We start from the raw sequence: 27,461 nt of genomic DNA on the forward strand, positions 1-27,461 counted from the left end.
TGTTTCTGAGTTAGGTTAGTTATCATCCCATATCTCAAACAGTACTAGTAAACTGAATGCTGTAATTTCTTCCCTGATGCCTATCATGTTATCTGACCTGCTGCTCCATTCTTGTTTATGTATTGTCTGTCTAGATTTAGTGGTAAATTGACCACGACACTTTTTTGGCAGATATTGTAGCTAATTGCAGTGATCTATGCTTTACTGATGTACTATAGCAGTGCCTCTAGTAACTGGTGGACTAATTGAACTGAAATCTAAACAATCCCTTTAGATTTCATTTTGGATTTGGTGTGTACTGAAATCTAAACAATCCTTTTAGACTTTATTTTGAAATGGGTGAGTATTCTTAGCTTTGCTACTCAAGCACATAGCTTCAAGATGTGCTTAGATTCCTTTTGCACGTGGGTGTGACTTGCTCTTAAGGCTTGGATGGATGATGGCTTCTCTAGAGATGACCCCTTTGTAGATAGGATCTAAGTGATATTATTTGTCATGGACACCACCTAGAAGTGGACAGTTTCATTCTAACTATAGGGATGGGGAGAAGAGATATATTTAACATCCCAGATGGGATATAATTGGAGATAATATTGTTTCTGGTACAAAAGTTCCTATATCAATGGGAAATGCCCTACCTTTGAGTGCGGTTAAATAATGTCATTATTTTTTTCAATCAGAAATCTGAATGTTTCTTAGCAGCTGTTAGGCAACTAATAATGCAATATGAAACAATTATAAAAACATCTTTTGATTATTGTAGTGTGATTCTTTTTCCAAGTTTAGGAACTGATCTGGTGTATTCCCTTGTGTTCTTAATATTGGAATTATGTTCGTTTGAGCATGCTTGTATAATTGTTATGTGCTAAAGTGACTACAGTTCTCTTGAATTTGTGATTTCTTTTATTTATTTGTGCAATTGTGCTATCAACTGAGCAAAACTTATATATTATTATTCATATCTATCAACCCATCATATTTGTGCTCTACTATACATTATCCGGAGAAATTATAATAGGAAGCTTGATATTCTCTGTAAACAATCCTCTATGCTCTTCTGCTGTGATGTCCGTGCTAAAATTTAGAGTAAGTTAGGACCGATTAATCATGCTCGGGAAATAAAAAATATTTAGTAGTACTGAAAATCAGAGAAATGAATATGCTATTTGTCCTTATTTCACCATATAAAGACGTCACACGATCTTGCATGTTCTCAAGGAAAAAACGTTTGCTTACATTTCTTATTGGCTTGATGGCGTCCTAAAGGTTGTCGTTACTCCTATTGGAATGACAATGACATGAGCATATTTTCCATCGGTTACTTCATAACATTTTCTTAATTAATTATTTATCTAGGTAAAGTTCAAAGGCTAGCCAAATATGACAAAAAAAGAACGTGTGTTAATAATGTGAGTCAATAGAGTTGAGCAAATTGGGACTGATTAAGGGTATTTTTGTTTCCCTCCCAGATTATATAAGCTGGATTATGGTTTACTACTCCATCAACCCGTGCTCCTGCACGGGCTAATATTTTTAGAATCTATTGTATTTAAAAATTATTTAGAAATTAAACTCCTAACTAATAATCAAAATTGATTACCTACTACTCTCTTATTTTTTCAATACATCAACATAATACTTATATGGATACGTACCTATCTTTGTCCAGTTGTGATTGATTTTTAATTAATAATTACTCTATGCACTTTTTCATCCATATTCATACCTTTTCCATTTTGTATCACACCTCCAATCCTCCATATATTATGTTTAGCATACAAATCAATATTTTTCATCGATTCCTCACATACATGTATAAATGGTCTAAATGGTGACACTCATCATGTGTATATACTTTAACTTAGTATTTTTATATTAACAATGACATAAATAGGTAATTTAGAATCATATATTAGTTTACTTTTTGACATTTCTGTATGATGCACATGAAGATAATTAGATTAAGATTTAGGTGTTTAATTTAGGTTATTTTTAATAACAACATACGTAGGTAATATAGATAAAATTTTAGAATGATATTTTAATTTATACTTTATAATAATATGCATTAGTAAATTGGATGAAGATTATGGGGTTACTTTAGGTTATTTTTTATAATAGCTAAGCTCGGTAATTTAGATATAGGTTTAGAGCTCATTTTTGAATATTTTCACAATGATAGTAGTGGGTAACTTTTTAGAAAATATAATAGATTAATAGCTATGATTATTAGAGTTTACAGGATTGGTGTTTGATGTTTTTTATTTTTATGAGAATTTGTCTCTTTTTCTAGCTTGTCTCGTGGTAACTAATGCGGAGTCTCCAATGGAAAAAAATAAGACTACATTGCTAAAAAATATTACCATAAGGTACCTCTCGTTTGTTAAATATTCGAATACAATACTTATATAGATATATACTTATTATCTTCATCCAATTGTGATAGATTTTAGTTAGTAATTATTCTATAATATTTTCATCCACATTTATAATATTTAACTTTTCACTTTGCATCGCAGGTATGCGCTTGAATTTGTTTAATGAACCCTAAGTTTGTCATACAATTTTAACATAGAAATCTATATTCTCATCACTTCCTCTATATCTTTATAAATGGTGACACACATCATGCGTATAGACCTTAATTATTATATAATATACCAATAGTGCAAGATATAGACGATTTAGAATCATATATTGTTGTATATTTTAATTAAGGTTATTTGATTCAAACGTAGGGTTATCATGTTATTTTTAATAATGGCATGTGTGGGTAATATAGATTCAAATTTAACGGGTTACTTTAAGTTTTTAAGTAATAGTGGTGGGCAATTCGGTTGCAAATTAGGGGGTTATTTTAAATATTGTTTATAATGGCATAAGTAAGTAATTTTGATGAATATTAGGGGGGTTACTTTAGGTTATTTTATACAATGACAAAGGTGGGTAATTTATATATAGATTTAGGGGGTTACTTTATGCTATTTTCATAATGGCATAGGCGGTAGTTTTTTAGAAAACATAATAGATCCAATGGCTATGATGATTTGAATCTATCAATTGATGGTCGGATGTTTTGTTTTTTTTGAGAATTTCTAGGATTTCTCTCCTTTTCTAGAGTGTCCACCTAGAAATTCTAGGTGACTTCACCTGGAGGCTTCAAAAGGAGCCTCCAATTAGTAATAGTGAGATGGGTAGTAGGGTCAAAGACCATCTGGGATAAAAATAATCTGAAATACACTACACATAGGTAGCTTATTTCACATTATTCATGATCTTGAGTAATCTTTTACCATATTACTTATACCTATAATCCAACTTATATAATCTAAAGGGATTATAGTCTGAAACAAACAGGATCTAATCCTATTAGAAAAAATAATCACTACGCAGGAGCAGTGATATATAGAGAACACCCACCAGTACAGTTTTACTACAAAACGAGGAATAGCTCGTTGACTTTATTCATCACCACCAATAATTCTTAAGGAGTACAATACCTTAAGTTTCTCTTACAATACCCAGTAATCATAGAAATGTAAAATTACGGAGTGCTTTCTGTTTGCGGTACATATCTTTCGCACTCCGTAGGATCAAATCAATGTATATGTAGTGTGTATGCATCGGTATAATTAACTAGGACCTTGTTTCAAGGCAGTATATGATAACTAGGGAGTGGCAGCGGTGATCGTCAAAGGTTCATGTCCAGCACGAGAGGGGTGTCCCCTTTCTCCACGGAGAAGGTCTTGTGCACCTTCCCCGTCGCCGTGGCGAGCTGCACGACGTACGAGCCGTGGTACCCCCTGAACTTGAAGTGGCCGGCGCTGTCGATGTGCCCGCGCGCGTGCGACGTCCACTCCCTCCGGAGATCCACGAACCTGCAGGTGCAGAACACAAAGTGCACGTCAGTCACCGATAATCAGTAGGCCAAATTCGATTCTTCGTGCCGCGATTTGGGGTTCGAGAATCGGTAATGGAGAGTCGGTTAGTTTGATTTGTGACTGGCCTTTCGCCGGCGTCGTTGACGGTGCCGTCGGAGTTGACGAGGCAGGCGTCCTGGCGCCACATGTGTCCCTGCATGAACCCCCAGAACACGACGCCCTCGACGGCCGGGTGCGCGTACGCCTCCCGGAGCACGACCTCGAGGTCCTCGGCGCGGAGGTCGACGTCGGACTCGCACACGTCCAGCTCGGTGAGCCAGACGGGGAGGTCGGTGGCGGCGGAGAGCTTGTCGAGCGCGTCGCAGATCACCTCCCCGACGGGGTTCGTGACGTGCCCCTGCAGGCCGATCCCGCCCACGGCCGCGCCCTTCTGCTGCAGCGCCGCGATCTGCTCGATGTACTTCTCCGGCGTCGCGTTGGGGTCGCTCCCGCCCTCCACGTTGTAGTCGTTGACGAACAGCGTGGCCCCCGGGTCCAGCCGCGCCGTCTCCCGGAACATGAAGGCGTCGATGTCGTCGCCGAGCCGGCTCCGGTAGTAGCTCCCGTGGAGCATCTCGTTGTTCACGTCGTAGTGAGGGAACCGGCCGGCGTAGCGGGTGAGGAGGCTCTGGAGGCGTTCCTGGACGGCGGACTTGAGCTGGTCATCGTCGAGGTTCTTGACCCACTGCTGGACGGTGTTCTCGACGGCCCAGAAGATGCAGTGGCCCCGCACCGGCTTGCCGTGCTGGTCGCAGAAGTCGAGGAGCGCATCGGAGTCGGCGTAGTTGAGCTGCCCCTGCTGCGCCTCCGTGTGGTACCACTTGAGCTCGTTCTCGAACACGGCCCAGTCGAAGTGCTTGGTGAAGAAGTCCACGAAGGCCGGGTTCTGGATGACGCTGGGGTTGATGCACGCGCCGAACGGGAAGCTGCTGTCCATCTGAAACACCCGGACGGACGCGCCGGAGATGCCCGACGCCGCGCTGCCGAAGTTGAGGACGACGTCGCGCTTGCGCACCTGCAGCACGCAGAAGCTCACGTCACGTGTGCTGCAAATCGCCATCCATCCATCTCGATCGACCGATCAATATGCTCATTAGTGAACGGGTAGACTTTTTGAAAAAATCCTGTTTGGTGTGGCGGCAGCGAGCATGCGAATGTCCTTTTCGCGGCGAGTTAAGTGACTAGTGCCTATCGACGAGGTCACCCACCAAACAGACGTAAAGTTCCATGATCGCTCGCTCGCTCACTCACCTTGTCAGTCTTCCTCCTGAGCTTCCTGAACCGCGCCCTGCGGTCGGTGGCGTAGACCTGGAGGTCCATGACCTTGACGTCGACGCCGGCGGGCGCGCCCTGCACGTACACGGCGGCGGCGCACGGGCTCTTCTTGAGCCGGAACGCGCCCTTGATCTCCGTCCACCTTCCAACCTCGGCGCACACCGCGCCGCCCTTCACCACGCACTCGTCGTCTAGCCGGAGGTTGACGCACACCGCGTGGCCGCCGGCCCCCTCCTCCGCGGTGGTGGCGGCGCCGCCCCCGAGGCTGATCCACCCGGAGACGCGGTACGTGACCCGGGGCTTCAGCGCGCCCTTGATCGCCTGGCGCAGGCCGTCCGTCTCGTCGGCGCGGCCCGACGCAAGGATGTACCGGCCGCTGGGCCTGTAGTCCTCCGCCACGTCGTTGATCGTCTCCGTCGGCACCTTGGCCGGCTCCTCCTCGTGCACCGACAGCGCCGTGCACGAGCCCACCGGCGCCCAGCCGGCCAGCCCGTCCTCCAGGGCGCTGTTCTCGATCAGGTTCACGTCGAACACCACCTCCTGCTCGTACAATGCAAATGTGAGTGAGGCAATTGCATTGGCACACTGAATACAGAACTGTATGACATATACTGCTACTGCTACTGATTTACTGAACATTGTACGTACCTGAGTGCAGGCCATGGCACACTGGATCAGAGGAAGGATTGAAGGAAAGAAGCCAAGAAGGTGATCGCTAATAAGGGCTAGTTTGGTGGGAAAACTTGTTCGCTGTCGATTGGGTTGCGATGGCCAAGGACCACGGCGGCTCACCTTATATAAAGGCCCGATGGGTCGCTCGTCAGGATCACCACGAAATGGTTGTAAAGCGCACCGAACGCCAAGACGTCGTGCGAACTCGAAGCAACCACCACAGACAGGCATGTCTCTCTCTCAGTGTGCTCCTGCTTTTGAGTAACAGTAAAGAATGCGCAAGATGCCCCCGTCTCGCCGGGGCTCCGGGTGCGCTTGCGGCTGGCGAGTGGAGCCCGGCGGCGGCGTGGCCGGCCTGTCAGCGGCGGGCGTGGCCGGCGGTGGAGTAGACGTACAACACCCGGGGGTGTGGCCGTTCCGATTAATTGGATGCTGCTCTTTGTAGTAAGGATCGTTTTTTTTCCCCTAAGTGGAGTAAGCACCATTACCAACACTGCAAGCGTCTGCCAAGGCAAGGGTCCGTGCTTTTCTTGGCTTCGGGAAGAGACAAATAAAAGCGATTGGTTTGGCTTGTTAAGTCCGGAGATTCTGATGGTCTCGACGGATCCATCTCCAGATTTGTCAGCACTCGTCATCTCTGGACTCGAGAGTACTGGTCTGACGTTAACCGATCAATGAATTATCCAATGCCGCTGTAAACATGCTATCGTGTCATGTTGTACAGTTTACCAAGAAATGTGGTAGCAGCTGCAACGGCATGCACAGCTAGCAGTAGCACCAACGTTGGACCTGTTCGTGGCACAAGATCCGTCAGAGTGAGACGTGTCCAACTTGCAGCCGCCCCACGACAACGAGGAAAATGGAGGACATGGTCTTAGGCGTAGGGAGTCGAAATACAAAGCTTCAAGGCACGAACATCCGCTAAAAGCGGCGAGGTCGGTTGACATATCGTGCTGTTTAAAACGCATGCAAATCTAGGAGAACCACAAACACACAGAGAGCCAGTAGCAGCTAAGCTACCTCTGGTGTGTGGACATGGATCCTTCTCGAATCTTAAGTGCCCAATGGCGGCCTGCGCATGCATGCAAATTCGGATCATTCTTGGTGGCCCAAGGAAGCAAAGGGAGTAAAAAAATTACGAGGAACAGAGAAGAAGCCGGGTTCAGCGTGCATGCAGAGCGTGTGCTCCTCCGCCTTGGGATTGGGATCGGTCACGTTTGTTCAGTGTGGAACGTGGTGCCCTCACAGAGAGGAAAGGCAGCGAAACGGCCCTCTAAAGCTACGCATGTGAATTGCCGCGTATGGCCCATGACAAACCGAACATCACGTCAAATTTAAAAATATAATGAATTACTCGCATGGATTTGAAAAAGAAAGGAAAATAGATATGGGCTCACCACCTTTCGGCATGATGGAGCGATTTGGGCCTCCCTCTCCTCACCTAGGCTGTTATCGGGCTGGTATGTACTGAATTTGGACACAGAACTTAAACTCTCAAATTCATCATCATGAGTCATGACCCAAGATTAAAATGGGCACGTGATGCAGAGGCTACCAGCCTATCCGTCCATTCATCGAAGAGAAAAATCCTTATTTGACACAAAAAAAGCTCAATTTATTTCTCAAGTCCGAGAATTTTTCTCTCCCCTGTGTAGCATTGAGTTCTAACTTTCATTCATTTTTCCATATTTTCATCACTTTCGTAAGTTAAGCAGGGAGAAATGACCTCCAAATCATCTCTAAAACATTTCTAATGATAAAACACATGGAAGTGAATCCATTTTTCTTTAAAAACAAACTTGTACCTTTGCAATTTAAAATTAAAATTCACCAAATATTTTTGAAACTTATTTAATTTTTATGGCACCAAAATAATTTTAAAATTAGGGGAAATAACTAGTATTCCTCACGTTGGATGCAATAATTTATAAAGTTATTTCCTAGCATAGGTTACACAGATAGTTATGAAGAAAATGAAATTTGAGAAATTTTTGAAGAAACTTCAATAGCTACTTATAACTTATAATGGACAATAGTTTTATAAATTACTAGATCCCAAGTGAGGAATATTAGTTAATTTTTTCATATTTTTTTGGGAAGTATGTGCCACAAAATTGCATGATTTTCAAAAGTATCCTAATTTGTTAAATTTTAATTTTAAAACTATAAAGGTACATGCATATTATTAAGAAAAAGGGTACATCTTCATTTGTTTTATTGCCAAAAAAATAAAGATTTTTAGAGGTGATTTGGATGTCATTTCATGTGACTTAACAAAGAGAAGTGACAAAAATATCAAATATGGAATGTAAGTTAGACTTGTGTCAAATAAGGTTGGAAAAAAATTAAGGGCCAAGAAAATAATTGAATTATCTTTAGGTGTCAAGTAAGAATTCTTCTCTTTATCTAAACATTTGAACTTTGTTTTCAAAAGTTCTAAGAAAGAGATGACGACACATATAAATCATGTTGCCATGTATTTTAAAGTCATGACTAGAAGACTTTAGTATACATTACTTTACAACATGGCCCCACAACGTTGTAACAAGATCTATGCAAGTATACTTATCTTCACTAGTCTCCTACCTCGTACAAGTGCCCTGTTTTATTTGTTATCATATCTTTTTCAAAAAAAAAAGGAACGACCCCAATTCATACTTCATATATGAGTTATGTATACTGAAAGATTGAATGTATTAGCGTCGACCTTACGTAATTATATGGTTTAACCCGTACTAGGGTAGGAGAGAGATGTCATGTCAGTTGGTCCCTATATCGTTCATCTTTTGTTAAGTTGCATGCAAACTCACTATTCAAGTGGATCAAAACATATGGAGTCATGTTGTATGAAGAGCGGGCATCATATGTTCACTAGAATCATAGATATTGCATCGTTGTTTTATTTGTGTGGGGGCTTGGGGGGGCATTTGCCCTCTCCCACATAATTTAGATTGGAATAGTACATATTCATCATGTATGATATATGTTACTGTAGTGCTGCTACAATGATAATATCCTTTCACATTGTAGAGGAAGTATCCAAACACAATATGATTTCATCACCAACAATTACATTGTACTTTGGCCTATAACCATGGTAAAATACCAATGTGTCACGCATAGAAAATGGTAAGGTCCAAATCAGCCCTAGACTATAACAACCTTCACAATGGGATAGGATCGGAGGTCAACATTTTTCTTTTCTTGCAACAGGAGGGTCCGTGTGTCTCCTAGGTGGTGTTGACTGTGTTTTTTTGGCTCTCTTTACCCATATGTCTCTTATCCCTAGGAAGCCTTCCTCCATTAGCAGGTTTCTTTGGAAAATTCAGATTGATGTAGTATATTCCGCACTAGGCCACATATAAGAATTTTTTAGATAATGGAAGAATATTCCGGCTTCAACCACCCTAATAGAGGAGGAATCGGTCCACACTTATTACATGCAATAGCTTACTGCTCTACACATACAAATAAAGTTCAAGGGGAATAACAGCCAACTCAATAGCCAATTCGTAAATTAAATGACCATCCATGCGATATGAAGAAATGTAGAGCTACCATCTCCAGAGTGTGACACACTAGAACTAGGAGCTCCTAGTTAGCCTCACTTTGCTGCAACTTAGCTCAGAATTGGAGCTAGTATATACCCCTGAACAATGCCTGCAAGAAAATTTTTGGTTGGTATTTATCAAACTAGTCCATCAACCCGTGCTCCTGCACGGGCTACGAATTGTAAGAGATTTATATTAAAAATTTATTTAAAAATTAATCCTCGTAGCTGTGATATTGAAATTTATTTGAAGAGAAAGATTGCTATTGTTGTTGTGTAAGGAAGTAGGATATCTCCAATCGATCTATCTTAGCTGGGATATTGAAATAAATGATTAGATAGGGCACCACCCTCAAAACATAGATTGGAGGCGGAATCCGCCGCATTGAACTAAAACACCACTGGTCTACTACTTCACAATCCCTCCCTCTTCTAGTTAGCTTCTCTAGTACATCATCCATCTCTGCATCCGGGCTCACCTTTACTCGGTCAAGGGGTTCCCCTTTACCTCCTTCCGGGTTGATGAAAGCAAAGAAATCAATGGAATTGACCTTTGCCGAGGAACTACTGCATATGAACAGCTAGGGATCGGAATAATACAACTGTACTGGCTATCCCGGGCAGGTGATAGGAACGGTCTAAGGGGCTAGGTTTGAATCATTAGTACTAGTAGGAATCGCATCACTATCCCTTCTCTACTTTGCTGAGGCCGTATGTATCGTACCAAAGTAGGTATTGAATTTATCAACGAAGCGGATAGGTTTTAGTTGCAAAAAGAAGGAGTCCTCCCGCCAAACACAAGACTTTCTCTCGAGAGTCAGAGCTTCGAGACAACTTTCGCAGATGTTCAATCTTGTGAGGTGTATGAGCAAGATTTTGAGTACTCTCCCAACCTGTTAGAGGCCACCCTAATAAGAAGAGATTGCCAGGAAAACGTTGCTCAACAAGAAGATCTCAGTAACCAACTTGAAAAAGGATACCCTGGCATAACAAGTGGTGATCTCTGTACTAGAATAGAAGCCCTGCTAATTGTGAAGAACCCACAGCCGGGAGCGTTAGCAACTAGATTTTCCCACACTTCGTAATACCCTCCCTTGGGGGATGGCTTGGTGCTAATAAAGGACTTTCGGAGACCTTCCGCTTGTTGTTTTGGTCCAATCTTAGTTGCCATAACTTCTACTGTGATTTAGTTTGGAGCGGTCTTGCTCTTGTTGTTCTGTTGTTGCGCGTCCTATTCTGGTGCATTTCTCTCCTAACTTGTAGAGTGGCCTAATGGTTTAATCCTTCCCAATTGTACTGGACTACCCGGACCCGAAGTTGGGTGGTCTTTCAGTGGTGCCTTTTCAAGGCAAGGTAGTAACCAAATGTCGATCGTTCTACACTAGCTGTATAAGGGCGGGAAGACTGATGGAGTAGAAGGTTCGGTTCGCTATTTGCTACTATCTAATCTAGTGCGCTTGCTTACTTTCTTGGAAGTCTACTCTCGTGCGCTGAGCTGCTTCTCCTTCCAATTCCGCTCGCCCCAGTCCTGCTTCTCCTTCCAATTCCGCTCGCCCCAGTCCTTGATCGAAGGTCTGGTATCTGCACCGACGCAACTACTAATTCAAAGGCATGCTCTACCTTGCACCTGACCAGAAAAATAACGTATAGTAACGTCATAGCTATGACCCGAACCACAGTGCTCATCAAAGATGGTAGTGCCTTCTGCATTGCGCTAAATGATAAAGCCTATTTATTCATATGTATTTCTTGGTAAAAAACCAGTTACGATTTTAGATAAGTCTTTCTTGCTTAGAGCAAGAAGCGGAACTAAGGTGACACCTAGAAAAATGAATTAGTTGTCAATGTCGTTGATCTAATCTAGGCGCTGTTAGCGGTGGGAAGCTCCACCGCCTCCTGCTACACCACTCTCGCCACGTCGTCAACATCGTAGTCGTCAAGCCACCGTCACCTTCACTGCCATGGCAAGCTCCAGCACCAAGATCGATGGTTTACCCTCTGATTCTCTCTCCCTCTCCTGCTCTCTCCGTTTTCTCTGATGTAGATCTATGATAATGTTTTAATCTAAAATTGAAGTTGTTAACCGCTAATTGTGCATCTAGTGATCCTATGAATCTATCACGCAGGACAAATCCTAGCTTTCATCGGAAAAGCGAAGGTGCAGTGAAGGATGGAACAGGGCCGGGGCTGCCCTCTGGTTGCAGGCCGCCGAGGGAATCGCGTTCCCGGAGTGGCCTCGCATATAGTAAATCTCACATGCCACTTCGTAGCTCCTAGAGATATTGCTGTCCAAATCAACTGAATCACTACAGTGGCCTCGCATATTGCTGTCAAGATCGAACGAGTGCCCCACTGAAATCTGAAGAAAAGAGGGGTAAACCACTAGGAAGCAGAAGGTTTAGAGGAACTTTCAGTATCTTTCGATATCTGGCATTCTGTGCTAGTCATGGCATGGAGTGTCAGATTACAGAGAAATCAGTTGAACTTAGCAATTGAACTTACTTTGGGCCTCTTGTCTAACTGAACGAAATTCTGCAAGATAACAATTTATTCGATTGAACTTAGCAGCATGCAGCTTGTACCCAACGCAGGATCCAAATCCATTGGCTCCGGCCGATGCTTATGCGGTGGACTTGTGGACGCGGAAGCACATGGAATTTGACTGAAATCATTATCCACATACTGCGCTATTACGCCTAGCGCCTGAACAGGAAGCTGATACAACGTCAGTGCCAAGTGAGGATGGAACTGCCCTTTTTGGTTGCAGGGCACCGAGACTCGCCTCTCTCGGAGTGGCAATGTGGCATCGCGTATCCCTCTTTACAGGCCACAGGTATTTGATGTCACATCAATCTATCAACCGCTCAATCAACTTGATCGATACGATAGGCACGTCTTCGTAACGGCGGTCAAAATCAAACGACTACTCGCTGAAACCTGAAAAAAGGAGAACCACTAGAAATTCCGAGAAACTTTTGTACCAAACGGGTCTCCATCAGAAAATCAACGCATACAAAGTAAGCCACAATATAGAATGGGGTATATTGTACATGATAGTCATGGCGGATTTGTTTATTCGCATTAACTTTACGCAGGATCGAGCGTTTCCTCTAGTGCGAAAATAATGCTAGAGACACTCGAGCACCGATTACACGCGTCACTCCTCCTTGGCCTTGTCCGGGCCGGCGGCGTCGGCGGGGGGAACCGCGGCGGGTTCGGCGCCGCCTTTGGGCGCCATCATCTTCTTGAACTCCTCGAACCCGACGCATCCGTCGCCGTCGACGTCGACGCCGGCGATCATCCGCTCGCACTCCTCGGCGCTGCACCCCTCCCCGATCTGCGCGAGCACCCTGCCGAGCTCGGCGGCGGTGATGCGGCCGTCCCCGTTGACGTCGTAGACGTCGAAGGCGGCGCGGAGCTCGGCCTCGAGCTCGCCGTCGTCCCCGCGGGCGCAGGCGCGCGCGTGGAACGCCGCGAACTCGCCCAGGTCCACGTAGCCGTCGCGGTCCGTGTCGAGCTCGTCCATCATGGCCGCCACCTCCCGGCCCCCGTGCGACGAGGTCGGCGGCGGGGAGATGGCGCGGTTGACCGCGGCGAGCTCCGAGGGGGAGATCCGGCCGTCCCCGTCCGCGTCGAAGCGGGAGAACACCTTCTGCATCTCCGCGGACACCGCCGGGGGCCTCTGGCTCTGGGCCGCCGCCGCCGCCGACGTCGCTTGGGCTTGCTTCTCGGTGCTAGCGTTCGACATGGCCACGGAGACGAAAAAGCTTGATCGATCAAGTGGTGAACTGGTGGTGTCAAGAGGAGGTGATGTGACTTGTGAGAGCTTGTGAGGTGAAAGATGGAGATGGAGCTTGGAATGGCCTCCCCGGCCGGACGGAGCTATTAATAGGCCGCTGCTGCGGCCGCACGCGCTATCGACACGCAGCGGCAGGGCACCGACTTTTCTCGGTCGCCGGATAAAAAAAAGCCCGCTACCCGCGGGCCGTGCGGAATCGTACGTGAGAGAGACCTGCTAGGCGGGTCTTCGTGGCTGCTCCCTCCGTTGGCGCATCTGCCAGGCAGCGCGCCGCGGACGAGGCACGTGGACGGCCGGCGGGGAGGCAGGGGGCGGTGCGGACCTCGGTGTCACGGATCAAGTTTCCTTGCTCGGGTTAGAACTTTCCTCGAAGGTGGAAAGCAGAAGCGTGTGTTGCAGGCGGCGTGAATCACCGGCCACGTCTGTACCTTGGGGGGCATTGTTAAGGCGAATTTGTACACGATGACGTCATCGGCTATCCACACAACCCCATCAAGGATAGGCCCGTAGATGAAAGCTAATCGCGAGATAGGCATGGCAGCCCAGCCCAATCTACCTTTTCAGCCCCGATCCACTTTTCCAGCCCATCACGCACGACGCCGAGCAGTCAGTGTCGCCCAGAGCCCACCCGATCATTTCATCCATGGCCCACCCAACACCAACCCAGACCACTCGCTCCATCCAGAGTCTAGAACACTCGTGCTGCTAATCTGCCGCTCGGTTTTGCGCCAAAGCCTTCGCGACTCGTCTAACAGGCAATCCAGAACAAGCAGGAGACACGAGCCCTGGACCCTTCACGACGCATCCAACTGATCATCCATTTCCTCCTATAAAAATGCAGCGGCCGTCGAGCCAGAATCCACCACTCGACGCGAGGAATCGAAGCAGCAACAGCAACTAGCTGCAGCATCAAAAGTTCAGGTTCGATCTCAGCTCTCAAACTACGATAATTCAGCGATGTCGCTGGTGCGGAGCGGCGGCAACGTGTTCGACCCTCTGTCGCTGGACTTCTGGGCGTCGGCCGACCCTCTGGGCGTGGTGCGGCCGCTGGCGGAGCAGTGCCCCGTGCTCACCAACGTGCGCGTGGACTGGAAGGAGACCCCCGACGCGCACGTGTTCAGGGCCGACCTCCCGGGGGTCAAGAAGGACGCCGCCAGGGTCGAGGTGGAGGACGGCGGCGTGCTGGTGATCAGCGGCGAGCGCGCCAGGGAGGAGGCCGGGGAGGGCGAGGCGTGGCGTCTCGTCGAGCGCAGCAGCGGCGGGTTCCGGCGCCGGTTCCGCCTCCCGCGCGGAGCGAGGCTGGACCAGGTGCGCGCGTCCATGGAGGACGGCGTGCTCACCGTCACCGTGCCCAAGGAGGAGGCCAAGAAGCCGCAGGTCAGGGCCGTCGAGATCTCCGGCTGATCGATCGATCCGTTCACTGCGTGGACGTGATCGGAATGATCCGAATGGCCAAGCTGTACCACTATGTGATGTACGAGTGGCATCTCTGTGTACGTGTCCATCGTTTGTGTTACGCGTTGTGTCTTGCGTCGGATCACACGGACTGTGTGATGTGTAGCGCACCTGTGTCCTCTTGTAGCTGTTGTGTATGTATGATTGGTGGAGCCGAATAAACTGAGTTCGTCCAGGATTTGTGTTCGCCGACTCCGAAGCTGGAACGATCAGTTCGTGATCAGAGAGCCTGCCAGGTACTGTATGGTACATGCTGATTCTGAGAGTCCGAGTCACCTGTTAGTCAAGTTACTACCGTGTACTGTCTCGATGACTCGATCAACTGCATACTGACCAGTGAGCCAGTGATTTGAACTTTAATGGTCGTTTTTTGTTCACTAGTAACTCGGTCCGCGTCAACGACAGGGACTTTGAATTCAGACGAAACGGCACATTCCTCCTACCATGACATACATATGTGGAACTGTGGACATGTGTGGTGATCTGCAGTTCGAAGTCTTTCGCGGGTCTTCTCGTCTTCCCTGCAGCTGTAGCATTGCCTCAAGGTCGCTGGCCTTTGCTTTGCAGAATATTGCAGGCGCAGTTGCATAGCCTGTTGTTAGTTTGTTACCCAGCAATGAAAACATCACCAGTCTCGGTTTCTCTGGGTGTCTTCCTCTTCATCCTGCTCCCAACCTTCTCCTCCAGTTCATGCCTGTCCACGCTCAAATGTAACAACACCGATCCCATCGAGATCAGACCTCCTTTCTTCGTTGGTACTCCAGATTTCGATCCAGCCTGTAGGAAATCGGTTAACGTCAGCTGCGGCCAACTGGGTCCAGAGCTGGATCTCGCTACTGAGAGCAAGCTATTGCTGAATCAGATTCATTACGATTACCGTACGGTGGTAGTCCAGGATGTGGAGCTCAGCGTCCTCAAGAATTTGTCCTGCAGTTTCATGTTCACCTTCAGGCCGCCTGTGGCCAACTTCCAGAGCAGTTACCCAGACTTGGTGAGGTGGTTCTCGTCGATCAGCTGCGGCCATAACAACCTCACAGTTTTCCGCAGCATTTTTGGGGATGACAAGGACGTTGACCAAAACACAGAACCGGACGAGCGCGGTCTTGCTTCATGCCATGCCTCTCCGAGGTTCGAATGGATCCTAAACTTCAGTGGGGATGGTAAGGCCGGGCAGATCCCTCAGTTCTCAGTGCGATCAGGAAGCATAAGGAAGTACCTTTTGTCGCCTTCAGATTGCGTTTCACCTTCCCCTGGAGGTAACATGATTATTTTTCTACACACGGAGCTTACTTCTGTTCATATATTATACTATTATAGGAAGCAGTACACTTGTTACGCATAACATGAAAAGTAAAATGTGGAAATTACAGTTTTCATCTTAAAAACGAAAATTCCTATTATATTTCAGATTACGTACCCTTGTGCAAATTTCCAAGTCATGCTAAAGTAGTTGATGGTGTCACTGCTTAACATGCACCCGGTCCACTATGAGCTATCATTACTGGGACATTTCTCCCTCATCATTTCGCTTTGTGCTGCAACTTAAGTAGTGATTCTTGTCAAATTTTCTCTTAAAGTCTATGAAATCATAACCTCAAGCAATTTCAACAGTAAATTTCCTACTCACTGATTAAATCAACCCATGTGTTATCTGCAGATGGAGGCCATGGTGAGAAGTATGGCATTAGGTTACTTATGGCAGGTATGAACTTCACTCGTAGCAGCAGAGATCCAAGTACTGTAGTGCTCAAGAAAAACAAAATCCAAAAAAAAAAAAAAACTACTAGCCGATAATGAAGCATCACACCATGATGTGCTATTCAGCACATTACTGATTGATATGGGCCATGCTAAATCTTGATGTACTACTACTCTAACTCTAAGCTATGTTTAATGTTTCTTCCCTTCCGTTTACTTACAGTGTTCATATCTGCAACTTCTGGGATGCTTTTAGCATGCTTTTTTGCTGTGCTGAAGCCACTTTGGAAAAAATTGTTCCTTTTCCGGAGGAAGAATCGTGAAACCAAAGAAAATATTGAATTGATACTATCCAGATATGGGATAACACCCAAAAGATACAGGTACACTGACCTGAAAAGGATAACAAGGTCTTTCAGCGAAAAACTGGGGGAAGGAGGATATGGCATGGTTTTCAAAGGTGCTCTTAAGGATGGACGCTTGGTTGCTGTCAAGCTACTTCATAACTCGAGAGGCGATGGAGAGGAATTTGTCAATGAGGTTGTAAGCATTGTCAACGCCTCTCATGTTAACATAGTTTGCCTACTTGGATTTTGTATAGAAGGATCAAGGCGAGGTCTCATATATGAGTACATGCCTAATGGATCATTGGAGCGATACATCTATTCTGAAAATCCAAAATCAACTATAGGGTGGGAAAAATTATATGATATAGCAATTGGCATTGCACGAGGGCTAGAGTATTTGCACAGAGGGTGCAATAGGCGCATCATCCATTTCGATGTCAAGCCTCACAACATCCTTTTAGATGAGAACTATTATCCGAGAATTGCTGATTTTGGTCTGGCCAAACTCTGTAACATCAAGGAGAGTATCGTTTCAATGGCAGGTGCACGAGGAACCATTGGCTTCATTGCTCCAGAAGTGTTCTCTAGAAGTTTTGGTGTTGTATCAACCAAGTCAGACATCTACAGCTTTGGAATGGTGATTTTGGAGATGGTTGGGGGGAGAAGAAATGTGCAAACAAATCCTGAAAATTCTAGCCAAATTTATTTCCCGGAATGGCTTCATGGTCACTTATCTAATGGGGGTACTCTTGAAACCTTTGATGTGACAAGTGCAACCGAGGAGATTGCAACAAAGATGGCTTTGATTGGTTTGTGGTGCATACAAATGATGCCAGAAGCTCGGCCTTCTATCACCAAGGTCATAGACATGCTAGAAAGGAGTGTTACTGAATTAGAAATTCCACCAATGCAATTCTTATCTTGCCCCCCAGAATCATCAATCCATTCGATTAATACAGATTCTGGAGAAGATACTCAGAATTTAAGTTTCCTTACTCATTTCAACAAATGACAGAAAAGGTATCCTTGTTAGTACTACTACTGTACCACGATGCCTGTAGATAACAAATGAGAGAATTCAAGTTTGGGCTGTGTGACCCAGGTTGTGTTGCTACTCTTCTCTCCACATATCCGTTTATGGGCTTCCTTTTCAATATCAGCTTACTGACCTTTTTGCAAGATGTGGACTAATTTCAAGAAAGCAAAAGCAGAGCCCTACTTGGTTTATCCATGCATGGAAGCCAACACTAAGTTCAGGTCTACCAAAATACCTTCAAAATCATAGGTAACTTGCGCAAGTAAATATTGCAATAAGGATTACCTTGACGCAGCTCTTAGGATGAAACAAGATTGAAACTCCATCGATGTATATCACACTATCCTCCAATGTTACGATACCATTGTACCTTTAAGAGAATTACATAACTGATGTGATAAACCATTTCACTTAGGAATAATTGTTTTTTGTCATTGTGTCTACATGCCTATTTTCTGGAGATTCGTTGTCTGTTAGTATTCAGTTAAAACAGAACTGAGAAATAGTTATGATCAGTATGTCAGCAATATGATAAAAAAAGGAATTTATAACAAATGAAGATTGCACAACCCACCAGCAAAGAGACTACAGATGCAAGACGCAGTATGCCTTTGAATAAGTAGTGGCTACCCAAACTGATTAGCATGTTAAATAGCTCATGGGTTAGATCAATGTGTTCATTACAAAATCTATTTGCACAGTGCAGCTGCTAGTTAGCTTCAATTCCAATTTCCAAACAACTTCTGTATTAGCTCCAGATAATAAGTCAACATCTTGCAAACAGTATCACACCCATGTGACAGCATCCAGAACGAGCTGCATGTAACACGTATAAAGATATTTTGCTACATGGACTGTCATCTGACAATGATAAAGCATGAAGTGGCTTAAATGTCAAAGATAAGACATCCAGAATTGGTCTGTTTGATAAAAATCAAGCACAAGTAGCTTTCAAGTCTCCATAAGAAAGAGAAAAACCTCAAGATGATAAATGCTGAAAATAGAAGTGCATATGGTAAGGCAACTATTCTTCTATCCATTCGATATGGACCTAGATATACAGCAATTTAAAGAGAACTGCATCGCAATCAATATTCTCTTTCATAGAACTTTGAACCATTCCCTGTTTAATGTTTTACAGGGGAAGGAATATGCATGGCGTAGGTTATGATTATATCTGTATTGCAAGATCCCAAATATTTTACAGGACACTAAGGAAGATAGTTCCTCCATTATCAATAGCAGACAGCTAGTAAGCTCAATGACGTTTTTTTAACTATGAATGGGCTCCTGGATCTGTAATGAAGCTTCCAAGAAGACAGGTTTTATAAACAGGCATACTGATGAAATTTGGGCTACCTCATCATGACAATTGGCAAACCAGTCATGTCATGGCAAGTAGTGGTCAACAACGCCTGCCTAATCTGCAGAAAGCATGGAGAACACGAGGCCAGAAGTTAGCTCCGGATCCACAGGCTGACAGGCAGCACACCCAAATTTGCAGCTGCAAAATCAATCCACCTGCATCCATGTCTACCGTTCGGTTCAAGCGGAAGCGGCTGACAGCTTAGGATGTGCGATTTACTCGTTCGTGGCGCTTGAGTCGACGTCTTAACTCTGAAAATTTTACGGCGCGCCCGGTGTCACCCGCTTCAGCGCCATAAGGTCGAACACCTCGCGGGCGGCAGGTGAAACGGCAGTACATGAGTTTTGCCTTTGTTCGATCCCGCAGGCTCTGAGCCGCACAGATGCTTGGTCATTAAGCCGGGGCGGCACGGGTGCGGGTGCTAAGCCGACGGTCCGGCGCCAAGAGGAACAGGAGGCTGAGAAAAGCGCCAGGTTGCGGCCAGGCTTGGAAGAAACAGATGATTTCCAAACTAAGGCGAGGGCGCGCGGGGAAGGCGACCGCCCCACCACCTTCATCATCGTCTGGGGACGGACGGACGGACGGTCACCGTAGCACCAACACAGCAGCCACGCGGCACACGCGGAGATGGCCGTGGCACAGCAGCCAACGACGACCTTGCCCTGAGGCTGTGCCAGTCAGCCAGTGCCGGTCCAACGCCAATAACAACTAACAAGGGCAGTACTTGTGCAAAAAGACGTGTTCATAGCGATCACAGTTTCGAATTACCACCTAAAGATCACGTCCCTTGATCTGTAATTAGATCTCATGAGATATGTTTGTTGCAAAGGTCATCTATACTTCGAACTCAGTGTTATTGCAAAAACTATCCCACCACATATAAGCTGAGCCCATTCCAACAGTTTTCATCACTTTATAAGTAGCATTTATAATTGTAAATGTGTCAAATTAGAATAATTTGACGCACTGAAACTTCTTGACTCCTAATCTAGTGGCTTCACGTCAGCGAAGACTACTCTGAATTAAGCTGAGTATTTACATGCGTATGGTGGGGTGGTTTCTATAACATAGCTAAATAAGGGATGGCCATTTGCAACAAAACTCTCTATATGGTGGAGTATCAAGTCTAAGTGACGTGTGGTTTTTACAGTTTTGTCAAAAAAAGCATCTATTGCTGCAAAGATAACACCAAGAAACTTTTGCATCGTCCCGACGAAATTCTTGTCTTGCCCCTCAAATCACCAATCCTCATTCGGACGTTTCAAATATTGCTTCATCACTAAGACAACGATTAGTACCACGGAAACTGACTGACAAGTGACCTGTAATAATTCAAGCATCTCTTCACGTGGCTTCTAAGAGATAGACTTAAGACTTGCAGACTTGCAGCTCGATCAGGTTCGGGGAAAAAACCCTGAAACTTCACATGGATGGAGCGCTCCCAACTCAAGTACTGTCAAAAAAAAATTGAATTCAGAATGGCACCTTCGATCTTCCCGGCTAATGGCCACCAAGCAATCCTTCAAGCAAGCCACAGCCAAGCGATTAAAGTCGATTCCCAAGACAGATCCCCGTCCGGCCCAGAACACAACAGTACTCTGACGCATTCATTTAGCGAAGAAAATTGGGAGCTACTGTAGCTACCAGCGTTGGGTGCTGATGAGCCGCAGCTCTCACGGTCACGGACGACGATGGACCCGTCGCTGTGCCCCGGCGAGTTTTGCGTGGCGGGAAACGTTCTCCCGGCACGGAGAATCTGCAGCCCTTTGTTCTGACTCCCGTGTCACATTTGATCGGCTGACGCCCCGCGAAAACAACCTCACGAGTCACGGGGTACGTGCCGTCGGATCGAGAGATCGGACAGCCACGCCGGCCCGGCACGGTGGAAAAAACGGGGGCTCTGAAACCTACCTGTACCTGATTTTTTGGCCCGGTTGCGTCCCCTCTCGCTTTCATGGACCCTTCGTCACTCGTGAGGGCCTTCTACGGTCAGTCCTAGAGACACTTCATCAGCAGGGTTAGAACTGTACGTGCTTAGAAACTCACAGGGGTTGGAAAGTTACGTTGATGCTAGCAGCTTGGAGTTTGCCGTTTGGACGCACGACGCGAACGAAGAAGAAAGAGCATTGCCTCGATCCGAGATCCAACGAGCGCCACGTCCCCAAGTGATTCACGACGTTTTTGTTTTTTATTCGATCGTCTCATGTGCAAATAGATCTTGTTTAAGTAAGCCAAGTAAACAGCAAGAGGTTTGAAAAAAAAACTAGACGATTCGTGGCGCACAAGACTACAAGCGTCAAGCCTTGCGCACTCGATCGCTTTCTGCCTAACAAAAAACATTGATGACTCACCGACCCCTCCTAATCAGCCTGAGATTTGGATCGATAATCTCTGAGAATCTTAGAGCAGCTCAATAATTCTACAAGAAATAATCAATCAGAGAAAACAAACAAGATTGCACCCTGTGAGTCATACACTACTGTACTTCTCAAGACTTGGACAGAGGCGCACGAGCCCGTGGTAAAATAAGTGGAAGTTTGCTTTGGATCAGCAGCGTCATCTCTATTCTCTGCTGCATTGATAATGATCTTCTCATGTAACCAGACATATGAAATAAAAGAAGATTAAACAATAAAATTAACTATAGCAGCATAGAATGAGAGAAAACATGTTATGATGTGTCCGATCACTACTTTTCTTCCGAGCACTTTTCTTTTTCTTCTTCCCTTCCTACCTTTTGAATATGTTTCCTGATTGTTTACTCTTTGCACCTTTTACCACCCATGAAAATCTGGATAATATTGTACCACTTAATATGTCCATGACGCAGCCATTCGAATTTACAGGAACCTTTTATTTGATTTTTATTTACATCTTGCTTAGAGAATTATCTACTTCCAAGTTCAAATTATTTATTGCTACATCCAAATCATGACCAGTTCTTTTGGCACCAAACACTTCAACGCACGGAATGTCGCCTTCCGAGAGATATGTGCGGTATGTGTTTTTAAAATTTTCTTCTCACTATCTTGTTTCTCAATATAAAATCCTCTCTTTTCATATATGTTGTCTACCTTGCACAGTATACTCTTTTCATATATGTTGTCTATCTTGCACAGTAAACTAAACGTGTGCCATTAAATAGCAATTTGTATTAAAATGATGTTGCAGTTTAAAATATGTATACATCCTAATGGTCATATCTGCATTGTTGAATACAATTGTGTATATAGGCATATCTATGAATGTCAGGATTGACCCCTCAATATGTAACAATTCAGAAGACAATGAAAGTTTTCTATTAAATTCTTTCTCAAACTTTAAATACATCCACCTTGTATATTATTTACCTGCATTCTTAAACATAGGTAAATTCATGATGTGAGAACCAGTTTCTTTTGATGTGACTTAAAATCTTGTCCAAATCATTTTCACGAAAACTAGTGGAAACCTTCCCTCTATGAAACCTTGAAGACATTATTCGTACATTCGCTCATTTGAGTCGATGTCATATCATCTAAAAAAGAGTCAAGGCAGACATCAATCCACTTTTTCTTTAAATCGTATAGGTTTACCATCCATGCGTTCTCTTCAAGGTTGTATTGACTCAATAATTAATTCATATCACTTTTTGTTGAAGTAATAGTCTGATTTGTTGGCACCTCTCAAAATCAGCTAGAACCTTATCAGGATGCTTATGAATTATGCTACTGAGATACTTATCACCATGTAGATAATAAATGTTTCACAAGCAAAGATGATAGCTTGTAGTTGGGAATACAAAAGCAACTTCTGCCACAATGGTTGCACATGCACATTGATCGGTGAGAAATTTTCTTGGATGCTTGTCTGATCTTGCATTTTTAGAAAGGTTTTCAAAAGAGCCAAACAAACGATTCGAAGGAGTGGAAAAATGCATTTCAACTTATTAGTTTAAAAGGTAGGCCAAAGGATGTGTAATACATGAAAGATGGACCATCTGCCTAAAAGATATTAGCTATCCAACCATCTTCCTTATATATGAATTAACTGTCCATCTTTCAAGTATTCCTACAATGTTTGTGCATCACTGGTAGTTCGTGACATTAATCTTAATGTTGCAATCCATATTTAAGAATGACACTTTGTTAGCTCCCCGCAAAACTCATTCATAAACTCATACACCTCAAAAGCTTTGCGCATATATACATATCACAAGCTTTGTTTTCCGACTCCAAAAGTCATTTCAACTTCAGGAACAATCTAATTCTCCGAGAATCCATACTAGCTCGATAATCTTACAATAAATAATCAACCAGGAAACAAAGATTAGATCCCGTGATTCGTCACTGTTACTTCAACTTGAACAAAGGCGCACGTGTCCCTTCGCTTAAGATAAGATTGGGGAGAGTGTGAAGTGTGAACCCGTCCGTCGAGCCCTAACTGCCGGACAAGGACCCCGCAGCACTCTCGCTGGACTTTCCGGCTTGCCGGTACGGCGGCGGGGACACCAACAACGCTAAGGAACCCACAGGCCGCAGCGTGACGTCTCTGGTGTACGGCCAGGCCACCTCGACGACGAGGTGTGAACAAATTTGGCGGTGTCGCCGTCCCGTAGGGGTCCCAAAGCGTAGAGGCAACCGTACAGCGACCGCACGTATGGAGCCACGTAGCCATCGTTCACACGCTGACGCCAACGTGCCATTAAGCGGCGGATGGCGAGCCGCCGGCGGATCGCGCCCGTCGACCGCCGATCGGATGGGACGCCGGTCAGGCGGGCAGGTAACCGGCCGCCGGCAGCATCTTTTTCCTTTCTTTTTTCTCCTCCTTCCATGGAGCTCTCCAGATCAGGAATCAGTCAGTTCAGCTGCAAATTTACCAAAATGACCCGTTCTACCGTTCAAACCACTATAGTACAGCAGGACACTCGACGGTGACGACGCCGGACGCCAAGCATAAATAGCCGTGCCGGGCCATTAGCCGAGCAGCACCTCTCCAAGCATACACGTACACTTGATAAAGCTACTAGCTCTAGCAACATAACATTGGCTTGAGGCTGCCAACCAAGAGCCTGCGATCGAGGATGTCGCTGGTGAGGCTCCTGGACACGCTGGCCCTGGACTCGTGGAGGAACCCCTTCAGCATCTTCGGCACGGCGGTGGCCGCCGACGCGTGGCAGGCGAGCGACACCTCGGCGTTCGCCAACACCTACATCGAGAGCCGGGACACGGTGGGCGCGTACGTGTTCAGCGCGGCGCTGCCGCCCGGCGTGAAGAAGGAGGAGGTGCGGGTGGAGGTGGACGAGGGCAACGTGCTCGTCATCACCGGGGAGCGCAGCCTCCGCCGGGAGGAGCGCACCGACGGGTGGCACCACATCGAGCGCAGCTCCGCCACGTTCCTCGGCAGGTTCCACCTGCCCGGGGACGCCGCCGTGGACGGCGTCAGGGCCGCGATGGACGCCGGCGTGCTCACGGTCACCGTGCCCAAGGTCGGGGCCATCGCCGCCGCTGCCGACGCCGACGACGAGAAGGCGGCCGAGGCGCCGGCGATGGCCATCGAGGCCGGGCCCTGCTGATCCGACGCCGACGGGCTCGATCACGGCGCCGCTCTGTTGCTGAATGAAGAGTAGCGCGCCACGTCGTACCGTCTGAAGCTTCCTCCTCTGGTTTGGTCTTGCATACTTTTCGGTGTGTGTGAGTGTGACGGGGCTGCCTGCACGCATGTAACAAGGAAAAAGAAAGTGCCTGCACGGCTGCACCACCATGTAGTAATTTCATCCTTCTTCAGTGCTCGGTAAATGAAGAGCAACATATAAGCTGCAAGGAATTCTGTCTCTACTAATTTCTTCGTGTGGTAATTAAGCTGTGACAAATTACTGCAACCAGCCAGTTTGACTTTAGCCCAACTGGAGAATTTCACCATATTTCCTCAACGAAATCATCATTAAGATGCACATAAAGTGCTCGATCGAATGTCGACGCTGCCAACTGCAAAACCTTCGCAGACGAAAGTGATGGAAGCAAATATCGGGTGTGTGTGTGAGAGAGGCTAGTTGTTCCTGTACGGCCATCATTTCTGCTTTCGACTTCCGGCACTTTCGCTGTTGACGAAAGGGTAAGAGATAATGCGCGCCATCACACCAACCAGCTCGTACGGCACCACCAGCACGCGGATGGGGATATTTGCGTTGTGCGCGGTTGCCTTGTCGGAGCCCAAATCGCAACAGCTAGCAGCGAGCTTGAGCTATCGCAAGTTGCGAGACAGCACGGCGCAGCACTGGAAAAGAGTTGGGGGATTGTGGCATCGATCTGCAACCCGATAACTGGGTTGCAGAAGAAACAGGGTGACGACAAGGACAGAGCCAGTGAGGAACTGGACCGGCGGGTGCTCGCAGCAACAGCAGCAGGTAGGCCATTTGAGCACTGAGCACTGGCTCCCTGACTCAGCCTACGATACAAGTTATTCAGCATGGACATGGTGCTCTTTTTTTTTTTTTTGGGGGGGGGGGGGGGGGGGGGGGGGGGGTCGAATTGTTCGGCATGGTGCCTAGTCAGTCAGTCGCCACCTACTAACGCGATCGCATGGGAGACATTCAATGGGTTGGAAAAGTTGGGCCTTCGTGGGGATGGCCTTGTATGGGCCGAAACAGGCTTTAATGTGGCATGCCTGCTTTTTTGTGTGGGCTTATGCGTTGGTCTACATTGGGCTGAATTTTGTCCCAAGAAACATTGCACTGAAATTGCCCTCGACACGACGGTTTTTTTTTTTGGCAAAGAGGATTGAGAAAAAAAAGAGAGCAAAATACGTAATGGAAGTCATCAATCAAACATATAAGAAAAACTTTTTATATTTTCATTTATTCACCATGACACCAAACAACTGCACAGACACACACACATAACCCATAGCGCGCCTGGGTCGACCCGGCAAACACAACATTGACCACACCATGACCGAGGGGTACGACATCATCACAAAAGATTCAGAAACACGACGACCAAACTTTGACCCGAGCACGACACAGCAGCAATCGCGACCTTGACGAGCTTTCCTCAGCCAGAAATTTCAATGGCCTTCACCTCAGGCTTCTTCACCTCGGCTTTGGGCACGGTGACCGTGAGCACGCCGTTCTCCAGCCCGGCCTTCACCTGGTCCGTCTTGGCGTTCTCCGGCAGGCGGAAGCGGCGGAGGAACTTGCCGCTGCTGCGCTCGACGCGGTGCCACTTGTCGTTCTTGTCCTCCTTCTCCTTGCTGCGCTCGCCGCTGATCACCAGGACGTTGCCGTCCTCCACCTCGACCTTGACCTCCTCCTTCTTGACGCCGGGGAGGTCGGCCTTGAAGACGTGCGCCTCCGGCGTCTCCTTCCAGTCGATGCGCGCGGCGGCGAAGGCGGCGGCGTCGCGGTCAGGTGATGCCGCGGGCACTACGGAGCGGAAGACGTCGAAGGGGTCCCAGAAGTCGGCGAAGGGGTCGAACACGTTGCTGCGCCTGACCAGCGACATTTTCGTCGTCGGTTGGTTGGGTTTATGAGCTCGGAGACTACGGGTGGATTTGCTGAAGCGTTTTGTTCGCAGCTAGAGCTCGCTGTTCTGCTGTAGTAAGCTTTGATCTGTGGTGTGGTGGCCAGGGGAGGGAGGCAGAGTATTTATAGGTTCGCCAAGAGCGGCTCGAGAAGCCTCCGGAGTTCCCTTGTTTTTTCTGGTAGTTGATTACTATTTTGTTTTAGGTCATCAATAATTTAGTTTTTCTTTTCGTTGTTCCGGTCTGCTCCAGAAAGGAACACGCTGCTCTAGAGCAGTCTGGTGCTCTTCTCCATTCTGCTTCATCTTTATTTCCCATCCGCAATCCACTTTGTCGGTTTCTAGACCAAAGCTTGATGGATTTGGTTGGCAAGGAGAATAATCGTGAATGATTGCGGAAGCCGATCGAGCGCTGTGTCGGTGTGCAGCCCTCTTTTGCATGGTACTACAGTGCTACTAGAGCATTCCAGTGATGTTCTTTTCACGGATGGATTTTAAGGAAAACTGTTGCAGGGTTACATTGAATTGACAGTTCCTCAGCAACCTTGCCAAGTCAGACAGATTTTTTTTTAAAAAAAAGGAGTAAAGGATAGTGAAAAATACAGTTACAGGACAACTCTGTACGGTTCCAAATGTCAAAAATTTCTCAACGTTAGCCTTGTGGGAACTAAAAGAATTATACATGTAGGTCTATCTTGAAAAAGTATTTCATAATATTCTTACATTTATTTCAGATACCGCATCTGTATTCTAGAAGAATGTGTTGGTCATTCCTAAACAACGAAACAACAAATGTCGATGAGATCATGTATTTTGTTATTTTGTTGATGGTATGAAAAAAATG

The 27,461-nt window shown here is 46.2% G+C and overlaps 6 protein-coding genes across 6 annotated transcripts; 3 read left to right on the forward strand and 3 right to left on the reverse strand.

The window, feature by feature from the left end:
• Positions 1-3,428: 3,428 nt before the first annotated feature.
• LOC117855047 (endo-1,4-beta-xylanase 1) lies at positions 3,429-6,000 on the reverse strand. The gene is made up of 4 exons (XM_034737323.1): positions 5,844-6,000; positions 5,172-5,735; positions 4,007-4,935; positions 3,429-3,878 (listed from the first exon to the last, which is right to left on the reverse strand). The coding sequence occupies exons 1-4, from the start codon at positions 5,856-5,858 to the stop codon at positions 3,692-3,694; spliced, it is 1,695 nt and encodes a 564-aa protein (XP_034593214.1). The 5' UTR covers positions 5,859-6,000; the 3' UTR covers positions 3,429-3,691.
• A 6,420-nt stretch (positions 6,001-12,420) lies between these two features.
• Positions 12,421-13,285, reverse strand: LOC117856171 (probable calcium-binding protein CML16). The gene has a single exon (XM_034738599.2). The coding sequence runs from the start codon at positions 13,163-13,165 to the stop codon at positions 12,575-12,577; it is 591 nt and encodes a 196-aa protein (XP_034594490.2). The 5' UTR covers positions 13,166-13,285; the 3' UTR covers positions 12,421-12,574.
• Positions 13,286-13,641: 356 nt separating this feature from the next.
• On the forward strand, positions 13,642-14,846 carry LOC117855888 (16.6 kDa heat shock protein). The gene has a single exon (XM_034738284.2). It carries the CDS (start codon positions 14,174-14,176, stop codon positions 14,618-14,620), a length of 447 nt encoding a protein of 148 aa, XP_034594175.1. The 5' UTR covers positions 13,642-14,173; the 3' UTR covers positions 14,621-14,846.
• Positions 14,847-14,963: 117 nt separating this feature from the next.
• On the forward strand, positions 14,964-18,186 carry LOC117855526 (rust resistance kinase Lr10). The gene is made up of 3 exons (XM_034737904.2): positions 14,964-15,927; positions 16,329-16,373; positions 16,593-18,186. The coding sequence occupies exons 1-3, from the start codon at positions 15,288-15,290 to the stop codon at positions 17,726-17,728; spliced, it is 1,821 nt and encodes a 606-aa protein (XP_034593795.1). The 5' UTR covers positions 14,964-15,287; the 3' UTR covers positions 17,729-18,186.
• A 5,863-nt stretch (positions 18,187-24,049) lies between these two features.
• Positions 24,050-24,919, forward strand: LOC117855277 (17.9 kDa heat shock protein 2). The gene has a single exon (XM_034737583.2). The coding sequence runs from the start codon at positions 24,181-24,183 to the stop codon at positions 24,670-24,672; it is 492 nt and encodes a 163-aa protein (XP_034593474.1). The 5' UTR covers positions 24,050-24,180; the 3' UTR covers positions 24,673-24,919.
• A 1,009-nt stretch (positions 24,920-25,928) lies between these two features.
• LOC117855671 (16.9 kDa class I heat shock protein 3) lies at positions 25,929-26,887 on the reverse strand. The gene has a single exon (XM_034738052.2). The coding sequence runs from the start codon at positions 26,597-26,599 to the stop codon at positions 26,150-26,152; it is 450 nt and encodes a 149-aa protein (XP_034593943.1). The 5' UTR covers positions 26,600-26,887; the 3' UTR covers positions 25,929-26,149.
• Between the last annotated feature and the right edge of the window lie 574 nt (positions 26,888-27,461).

The sequence above is a fragment of the Setaria viridis genome, chromosome 5 (assembly GCF_005286985.2).
Source record: "Setaria viridis chromosome 5, Setaria_viridis_v4.0, whole genome shotgun sequence".
Classification (NCBI taxonomy): domain Eukaryota; kingdom Viridiplantae; phylum Streptophyta; class Magnoliopsida; order Poales; family Poaceae; genus Setaria; species Setaria viridis.

What these genes read in the sequence shown, in the direction of transcription:
- LOC117855277 (XM_034737583.2), top strand. Translation starts at nt 24,181, where the DNA reads ATGTCGCTGGTGAGGCTCCTGGACACGCTGGCCCTGGACTCGTGGAGG.
- LOC117855888 (XM_034738284.2), top strand. Translation starts at nt 14,174, where the DNA reads ATGTCGCTGGTGCGGAGCGGCGGCAACGTGTTCGACCCTCTGTCGCTG.
- LOC117856171 (XM_034738599.2), bottom strand. Translation starts at nt 13,165, where the DNA reads ATGTCGAACGCTAGCACCGAGAAGCAAGCCCAAGCGACGTCGGCGGCG.
- LOC117855671 (XM_034738052.2), bottom strand. Translation starts at nt 26,599, where the DNA reads ATGTCGCTGGTCAGGCGCAGCAACGTGTTCGACCCCTTCGCCGACTTC.
- LOC117855526 (XM_034737904.2), top strand. Translation starts at nt 15,288, where the DNA reads ATGAAAACATCACCAGTCTCGGTTTCTCTGGGTGTCTTCCTCTTCATC. An exon ending in CGTTTCACCTTCCCCTGGAG is followed by an intron (nt 15,928 to 16,328) that starts GTAACATGATTA and finishes TGTTATCTGCAG; the next exon opens with ATGGAGGCCATGGTGAGAAG. An exon ending in CATTAGGTTACTTATGGCAG is followed by an intron (nt 16,374 to 16,592) that starts GTATGAACTTCA and finishes GTTTACTTACAG; the next exon opens with TGTTCATATCTGCAACTTCT.
- LOC117855047 (XM_034737323.1), bottom strand. An exon ending in TCAGGAGGAAGACTGACAAG is followed by an intron (nt 4,936 to 5,171) that starts GTGAGTGAGCGA and finishes TGCGTGCTGCAG; the next exon opens with GTGCGCAAGCGCGACGTCGT. An exon ending in GTCAACGACGCCGGCGAAAG is followed by an intron (nt 3,879 to 4,006) that starts GCCAGTCACAAA and finishes CTGCACCTGCAG; the next exon opens with GTTCGTGGATCTCCGGAGGG.